The sequence below is a fragment of the Coregonus clupeaformis genome, chromosome 18, assembly GCF_020615455.1.
Source record: "Coregonus clupeaformis isolate EN_2021a chromosome 18, ASM2061545v1, whole genome shotgun sequence".
NCBI classification, from domain to species: Eukaryota; Metazoa; Chordata; class Actinopteri; order Salmoniformes; family Salmonidae; genus Coregonus; species Coregonus clupeaformis.
The window spans coordinates 15,701,390-15,710,473 of record NC_059209.1 but is presented as its reverse complement, the minus strand read 5'-3'; the positions used below and the strand labels follow the sequence as shown (position 1 = coordinate 15,710,473).

General features: G+C 42.6%; 1 protein-coding gene across 8 annotated transcripts in view; it reads left to right on the top strand.

The window, feature by feature from the left end:
• Window positions 1-8,328, top strand: part of LOC121550217 (myocyte-specific enhancer factor 2C) — a 103,015-nt gene extending 94,687 nt beyond the window's left edge. For all 8 annotated transcript variants that reach the window (XM_041862371.2, XM_041862376.2, XM_041862375.2 and 5 more), the window contains 4 exons: window positions 2,011-2,186; window positions 3,430-3,559; window positions 4,173-4,308; window positions 4,548-8,328. In XM_041862371.2, coding sequence (XP_041718305.1) covers window positions 2,011-2,186; window positions 3,430-3,559; window positions 4,173-4,308; window positions 4,548-4,890 — 785 coding nt within the window. In that variant the 3' untranslated portion in view covers window positions 4,891-8,328. The remainder of the gene's footprint in view (window positions 1-2,010; window positions 2,187-3,429; window positions 3,560-4,172; window positions 4,309-4,547) is intronic.
• The last annotated feature ends 756 nt before the right edge of the window (window positions 8,329-9,084 follow it).

The window sequence follows — 9,084 nt, the reverse complement described above, 5'->3', positions numbered from 1 at the left end:
CCAATAGGCACATGTTAAAAGTTCAGCGATGCACCTTTAGCCAGTGTGTTAGCGTACAGTCACAGTTGGCATCCCCAGACGATCTCTGCCTAGATAAATAGCCTTCACCTTTGCATCTCCACTTCAAATCGGATGTTGTCGTTGACTCTTATCTGGGCAGCAAGTGTTCATTTTGGTGCTTCCTCAAAACGGTCGCTTCTGGTCTGCCTCAACTCGCTGCTCTACTCTGCAGCGTGAGGTGGTAGCGGGAGAAGAAGAAGGGTTTGACTGTCAGTGTCAGTGTCGGTGACGATCATGTCTTAGACTCACAGAGCTGCTGCACGTCTGTAGTCAGACGCTTGCTACTGTATTAGCCTATCTGTAGCCATGTTGCTAAACCCAAGTGTCTTCAGTTCAGATCAACCTACTATAAACCAGTCACTAGCAGCTGTAGAGAACCTCTAGCATCCATATCACTTGTCAATTGCCTGCCTTAGGTAATAAAGCCCATCTCCTGGGCTATAGCCAGTCTCCAGTCATATTTAGAGCCTGAGCTGTTGTCCTAAAATGGCTGCCTGAAATCCCCTCCTCACTGTACGCTCAGCCTCTGGGCCGGGAGCTATGAATCAGATGGGCTGTACAGTAACAGCCTTACCTTGACTTGACCTTACATACATTCTCCATGGGCTTGGGTTTGAACATTGATAACTGTCATGTTCAAGTTTTTTAGTCTGGGATGTTTTGGACAGTCTCCGTTTTTCTACACGTAATTCTCTGATATTTTCTAGAACCGAGTCTTTTCCGGCTGTTTTGATTCGCTATTCATGTCTCTCCACATGGGCCCACTCCACAGCACAATAGTCCAGCCATGAGGATGAGAGCGAGGCAGGCAGAGCTGATGAGGCAGCTGGATGGAGTGGCTCTAGGAGAGGCTCCCATACAAAACACACAGGTGCATCCATACACTTGCTCTGTACACACGTACGCTGTCATACACAGGCACACCTCAACAGACACATGCATTCATCATTGACATGTGCAGTAAGTAATAGACACATTGAAAGTCACACACTCGGACAAGTACTATTTGACACACACACACACTCTGACACTATACTAACACAATTTTACACATAGGGACCTCATACATGTATGCACACACACTGTTTTTCTAGTTGTTGTTTTTTGTCACAGCCTCATTTTCTTTCACCGCTAGCGGTCGTTTACTCTTCAGATTGTTCAAATTGAGCTTTCGAGACTTTTCATTTTCAAACAACAAAAACCTCGCTCTCAAATTAAACAAAGATCAGCGGGGGGAAATTGCCCAGGAAGACATCTGCGACTCATTTTCCCCTGGAGTATATGATTAGGAAATTCATTTATGTCTAACGTATAATTCCTGCCCCTCTTTCAAGTGGGAAACATCCATATAACGCTCTCTGTTCTACCCCTAGGAATGGGGGAAAAAAGCCGGCTGTGGGATTGGGTTAGAAACAAAGCGTATACACTGCTCACTCTCTCTCGTTTTTAATGGGATGTTGCTGGGAGGGTGCCCCACTGTTTTGTGTGTGGCGTGGGTGCTAAACTCAGTCCTCCAGTCAGTCTGTCAGAGGAGGAATGTGGATTGGGTGTCTACCCCAAAGCAGGGTCTTTGTCTAGAAGAGGCAACACGTGTTTAGCGCTGATGGCCAAATGATGGGTGCTGTCCCTCTGTGGTCTCCAAGGCCCTAATTTGATGTTTTTACACAACTCACTGACATTTCTCTAAGAAAGGAAAGAATATGTCCTCACAAACCAGCCAAATCAGGCAGAGATGGGAGAATTGTGTGGGATCACTGGGTGAAATTGAGTTCTCTCTCTGGCTCTAGGACAGTAGCATCTCCACTCCTCCACTAGTTGAAAAATGTGAATATTTGAAGTAATGGTTTCTTCAGTACAACATGCTACTCTGTAGGATAACAGTAATGACGGTCTTTTGAACAGTATAATTGATGGCTCCCTCGCTCTCGTGTCTCCCTCTCTTCTCGTTAGGCAACGGCTACGGGAACCACCACCGTAACTCGCCCGGTCTGCTGGCCTCTCCGGGTAGCATGAACAAGAGCATGCAGGCCAAGTCTCCCCCACCCATGAACCTGGGCATGAACAACCGCAAGCCAGACCTGCGTGTGCTCATCCCCCCTGGAGCCAAGAACAACATGCCCTCCTTGGTGAGTCGCTCATTCACTTTACCCCCAGTCCTGATCCCATCCCTCTTCACTCCTGTTTGTCCTTAATCTTTTTCACATATGTCCCTTCAGTTGATTTTCTTTCTGTGTGTTCTATTGTCTTCTTGGATATTTGTTTTAAGTGGTTGAAGCTGTCCCATACATATGCTGTCATAAGTTATGATTTTAACAAGATAGATAGACTGTTAGTGGAGTACAGTAGTAATAGTACATTTCCTTTTTAAATGAGCTCCTGTTTAGTAACCTCACTCCTAGCAGTTCCATCCTTACAACCACACCCAGCTGCTACCTCCATCCAATCAAACTAATTTGAACTTATCGCCCTCCCGTTTAATGCCGTCAGTCTGAGGATGTCGATCTGCTATTGGTAAGTTGGCCTGTCACTGAAATTAGCAACCAAAAATAATAACAATCTCCAAACACAGTAATCATCCACTATCCTCAGTTAGATAGAAGGGAGACCAGTCATTATGCTTTAACAATAGAAGTACATCAACCCTAACTGAACCAGTGCCTTATAATTCTCTGGGTGTAGTTGAGTTGCTCCCAAGAGCTGATCTAAGGTCAGTGATTACTTTTTAGGATGTTAAGGTCAGGATTGAAGTAAAGAGTAAGATGATCCTTGTTGTCCACAAAGGGGCAACTTCCACCTCAAGCGATCTGCTGCATGCGTTGTCCATGTAGGGATGAAGGAGGGCGTTTAGCCAGGGCCTAGTGTGACACCTAGTGGTATGTCTGAGTCATTGCACCCTGTCATCTTTCCTCTCTCATCCCCCTCATTTCAACCCCTTCACTCCCTTCTTTCCTTCTATGTCTGATTGAGGGGCATTGCATGGCACCTTAGCATACATGCTTCCCCTCTCAGAACCAGGAAATGAAAGGCAACAAAGGGAACACTTTTATATGGCATTAAACCGCCATAATTTCTGCACCACCCTGCCACAATAAAGTGCCTTTCCTAGCCGTCGATGTTTCTGTTGCCGTGGAGACCAGTGGGGTTACTATAGAGACGGCGGGTCCTCAGAAGGGGTGGTAAATGACAGGGTTGGCAGGGTTCAGCAGTGCCGCGTGTCAAGTGATTAATTTCCAAGAAGCTGGCATCTTGTTCATTCTTCTAGCATCTGCGGAGCAAAAAAAACAAAACAACTAAGTCTATTTTTATTATAATTTTTTTTTTTTGGTGCTCATGCTTTTCCATCTCTCTCTTTTTCTCTTCCCCTCATAGAACCAGAGAATAAACAACTCCCAGTCTGCACAGTCATTGGCCACCCCTGTGGTTTCTGTAGCAACGCCCACCCTACCAGGGCAAGGCATGGGCGGTTACCCATCAGCCATCTCCACTTCATACGGTACTGGTAGGTACCACTGCTTTTACACATGTTCTACACAAACAGACACAGGCTTTGTCACATATACACTCTACGTCAGTGTGTGTGTCCTTGTTACTACATACAGGGTATTAATGAGTCTGGAAAGTGAACTATAAATGTCACACACTCGCCCCACTATTTACATTTTTATTTGATGATTTATTTGATTCTTATTGATTTGATAAGATTTGTATCTCATACACAGATTTACAGGACTTCACAGACATGATAGTTAATACAAGCATGCTCATGATCAAATAAATATAGAATATTAATGAAAAATCACGTAACAATAGGTTGTCCGGCCCTGAAACATGGCTTCATCATAATGTGATGTTAAAAACTTCCACCAACCTAACAGCAGGTGGTGTTGTTCACAAACATATATCCCTCACTGCAACACTCCCTCACCCACTTTGTGACTCAATGGAAGCTGTGTTGACCCAGCAGGAAAAAATGTATAGGGAGAAAGACATTGGCTATTATACTATTAAATTCAGTAGCCATAATTCAAAACTAATGTACTTTACAAACCTGTTTGAACTGGCCTGAACTGGTTTTGACTGTTTGCCTTCTCTCTCTGTGTATGTATGTGTAGAATACTCGCTGAGCAGTGCAGACCTATCCTCCCTGTCCGGCTTTAACAGTGGTAGCTCCCTCCACCTGGGCTCCATGAGCGGTTGGCAACAACAACACCTCCAGAACATGCAGCACTCGGCCCTCAGTCAGCTAGGGTGAGTACATGGAGATACACACAAGCAGTAGACAGATCAGAGAGAGCAGGGACGGATATTGAAATGAAGCTTGTTGAGGCAACTATAGTGAAAATACTGATACACATTGATATTTTTTGACTAGATATGAGATATGGATGTGAAAATATGGAGTAAACGTGTGTGCTTGTGTGTAACTGCGGGTGCATGATCATGTTTCTTCACTCTGTAACCCCTTGCGTTTCCTTTCCTTCCTACAGAAATTGCAATAGCAATCACTTATGTCAGAGTTCAAATCTCTCCCTGCCTTCTGCTCAAAGCCTCCACATCAAGTCCGAACCTGTTTCTCCTCCTAGAGATCGCACCAGCAGCACACCGGGGGGCTACGGCATCCATCAGCAACATAATCCCTCGTCCCGCCAGGACTCGGGCCGCTCCCCTGTCGACAGCCTGAGCAGCTGCAGCAGCTCCCACGAGGGCAGCGACCGGGACGAGCACAGGAACGAGTTCCACTCTCCACTGGGACTGTCTCGGCCCGCCCTGGACGAGCGTGAGAGCCCCTTGGTCAAACGCGTGCGCCTGTCTGAAGGATGGGCCACATGATAGCACAGCGCTGGCCGTTTCCCCAGCCCTGCGATGTAATGATGCCTCGACACCATCGCCCTCTATATCACCACGCGACACGTCACTCACCTCCAGACCCCATGCTCTCTCTCTCTTTTTCTCTCTCTCTCTGTCTCATTGGAGGAAGGGGGGCACCCTTTTTCTAAATTTAACTGTAATGTTTTCTTTTTTTCTTTTTGCAGAGTGTGTGTGCTATACATATTGAAGTTCTATAAAGCAGTGGGGATGGGACTGGGGATCCAAGGTAAAAGGGGTGTTGGTTGGGGTTAGGGATATTTTTGGTGGGGAACTATGCATTATTTGTGCCGTGTGTGAAAAAAAGATATGCATATATATTTACACGTGTGTGTATGTGTAAATATATGCAAATCAAAAAAGAAACAAAAAAAAGTCAGGTACTCTGTTTTGTAAAAGTACTTACAACTTGCCTCAGTGATAATCAGTGACTAGAGGAAAATCGAGAGCATATGTTGCTGAGTGAACAGCCTAGCACTTGAGTTGGTCAACCAATACATGTGTACAGAGTCAATTTCATTGCTACCTTTCTCCGCAGTTCTCCCTTGCAAAATGTATGTTACGATAGATGATGTCATGTTGCAGGTTCAACGTATTTATGTAAATAGAGGGTCAGGAGCAAAGGGGAGGAGTCAAACGTGGCTATACATTACAGATTATTCATACACATAATGAAAGCTAATATGCAACATTTGAAGGATTGTACAGGTATACCCGCAGACCCATTGGTAGATATGAGGAACCAAGATGAGAGAACCCATGCTAAACATAAAGCTCCTCATCAAACATGGAGCACATTGATAGGACCATCCTTTTACCCAAGAGCCATGTTAGTTGAATCAAGAAACCCTGGGTCTTCATTCAATATTCAGTATTAAAAAAAACTAGTGTACGATACACTTGCTTATATTTTCATATGAAAGGAATACAATGCAAAGCATTTTTGTGGCTTTTTGTAGTTTCTATAAGCCAGAATGTGTTTTTTGATAGCTTTGCTAATATAAGATGGATAGTCCGATGAGAAATGAAAAACCCTAAGCCATGAAAACAGACTGAGAACCCATGCTTTGCTGAACTGTTTTCTCTTTGTAGAGGTTTCGTTTTTAAACGTGTATTTCTAATTATATATAATAATGATAATATTAAGAATCTTTAAAAAAAAATCTGTGAAATTAACATGCTTGTGTATAGCTTTCTAATATATAAATATATATAATAATGTTTTTTCTTTTTTTTTTCTTAGTGGAGTTTTCTATGTGCAGTTGCACATATTGTCTGTTTTTTGTTTTATTTGAGCCTGGGACAGTGCTGTTCAGAGGCGTATTTAGTCTAACCTTGAGAACCAGCTGAACAGAGTTGTCTGTGTTTGTGAGTAAATTAAGAAAGATAGACCTCTTTGCTGACAAACAACATATTTGTGGAAACTGTTTGTGGATTGGAACTGGGGGTTAATGCCCATGCAGGTGACATGCGTCATGCCAAATGAACGTGTTTGACATCACCCATGATGTGTCATGATCCTCATAGTTAGGATTCTACAACAATACCCTCCAACATCCTCTTTGATGGGAGTTTGGCCCACGTATTCTGTATATTTTGAACATTTTATTTAACCTTTTCACTACAAATCCTTTGCCAATTATCACAATGAGACCCAAACGTGTGTGCAGGACAGCACATAAATCCAGATTAAAATATTGTTTTGATAGTTCCAAATTGTATTTGTGTCAAATTATCAAGCTGTATATTGGTGGTCTATTGTTAATCACGAGGTGTTGTGTCATATTTGACCCCACTCAGTCCAATCACCAGCTCAGTGTTCCACAACCTCCTCAGCAGTGTAACATGAAGTATTCAAACAAGATGATGTAGGAAAAATGTACCTACTGGTTTGGGAGAAGTACAAGAGTTGATTTCAGACAAATATAACTTTGTGTAGTTTTTTTTTTTTTGTTACATGAACTAGCCACATTTCTCTCTGCCTCTCACTCCTCGGTCTGTTGTCACTCAAGTGTTATGGTATTTCTATGTGCATATTTCATGCGAGTTCACTATGTTGTTACTGTATACAGTCTGTGTAGTCAGAAACAGGGGCAGAGCCCCTACCTTGTTCTTTCTTTTTTTATTCAATACAAATGGTTAAAAAAAAAACATGATATTTCAGGCAGCATATGTGTGGAAAACCAAAGCCAGTGGCATTTCTGTAATATTATTCTACTTTTATTTTCACATTCATTTATGGTTATTGCAAGCATTGGAAAAAAACAACAATAAAAGCATTTGCTCAAAATGTAGAATTGGTTTCCCATTTCAATTTGAATTGGTCATACTGTTGGTCATACTGTTCATAGTTGTTAGAGGTTTAAAATGTATGCACTCACTAACTGTAAGTCGCTCTGGATAAGAGCATCTGCTAAATGACTAAAATGTAAATGTAAATGTTTAGAATACCATTACATGTCCTCCTTGAGACATGGTAGGTAGAGTAGATAGTACTTAGTAACTATAGTGTCATTTTTTCAGAATGCATTTCCTTATGAACTGCACTTAAAATCATAAAACAAACGTGTAATTTTTAGTATATTCATTGATTCATTGAGTATGATGGAAAAGTATGTTTTCCAAATCCCACTTTTGTTAATTTAGCTGATTGAGTTACTATGCTGTTTGTGTCACTTGCTCACTAATGAATTATGGAAAACACAACACCAAGAGCTCCCTTTTTGTTTTTAGCTGTGGTGTGCTTTTTGAGGTGTTGGTGGCGTTTATTGATATTGTGTAACCAAAGACATTGAGCATGCTTGATTTATTTCATATTTTATTTTGGTTATGGATTTGAAGCATCTGTATTTCTTCATCTGTTGATCAATTTGTAATGCCATTATTCTGTATTAGCCTCTATACTGGTACCTCTAATTGACCCAGCCCAGTACCTCGGCTACCATTTGATCAGTCACGTCTAGTGCAAAGGGTATGGTGATATACATACACCATGTGGTATACCATTGCCAACTATTACCAACTATTTACTTGGAATTATTTGGTTGCTCCACCATGTTTGTGGTTTTCTTTATTTTAGTTGTATCCATTAAAAAAGGGGGAAATAATGTGTAGCTAAAAATGCTTAACAGTCTGTAGTATCTTATGTAGCTTCTAGAAATCTAAACGTTGGGGAGGTCTGAAGTTAGTGTTTGGAACGCAAAAGAAGCTTTCAGCGGCATAAGCTGGCCTTTGTTGCCACTTGAAGATGTTATTAAATTAAAGCCACATCTCTGTATCTCAAGGGACTTGATTCAGCTGTGTAGTGAAAAAGTCGGGAACCTGAAAAAATAATTCTTCTGCTGGGTAAAAGGTGTTTGTATTTTGCAGAGAATACAGTAAAATGACTGGCTTTCTTAGTTGCCCTGATGTTCTGGTGTGACTTCATTGTGTTTGTCAATTTCTCTCCATGTATGCCCTTCACCTTGATACCTAAGCATGGTAGACCCAATATAAAGACTGATACACTATATATACAAAGGTATGTGGACACCCCTTCAAATTAGTAGATTTGGCAATTTCAGCCACACCTGTTGCTCACAGGTGTATAAAATCAAGCACACAGCCATGCAATCTCCGTAGACAAACATTGGCAGTAGAATGGCCTTACTGAAGAGCTCAGTGACTTTTAACGTGGCACCGTCATAGAATGCCACCTTTCCAACAAGTCAGTTCGTAACATTTCTGCCCTGCAAGAGCTGCCCCGGTCAATTGTAAGTGCTGTTATTGTGAAGTGGAAATGTCTAGGAGCAACAACGGCTCAGCTGCGAAGTGGTACGCCACACAAGCTCACAGAATGGGACCGCCGAGTGCTGAAGCGCGTAGCGAGTAAAAATCGTCTGTCCTCGGTTGCAACACTCACTACTGAGTTCCAAATTGCCTCTGGAAGCAGCGTCAGCACAATAGCTATTCATCGGGAGCTTCATGAAATTGGTTTCCATCGACGAGCAGCCACACACAAGCCTTAGATCACCATGCGCAATGGCAAGCGTCGGCTGGAGTGGTGTAAAGCTCGCCGCCATTGGACTCTGGAGCAGTGGAAACGCGTCCTCTGGAGTGATGAATCACGCTTCACCATCTGGCAGTCTGACGGATGAATCTGGATTTGGCGGATGCCAG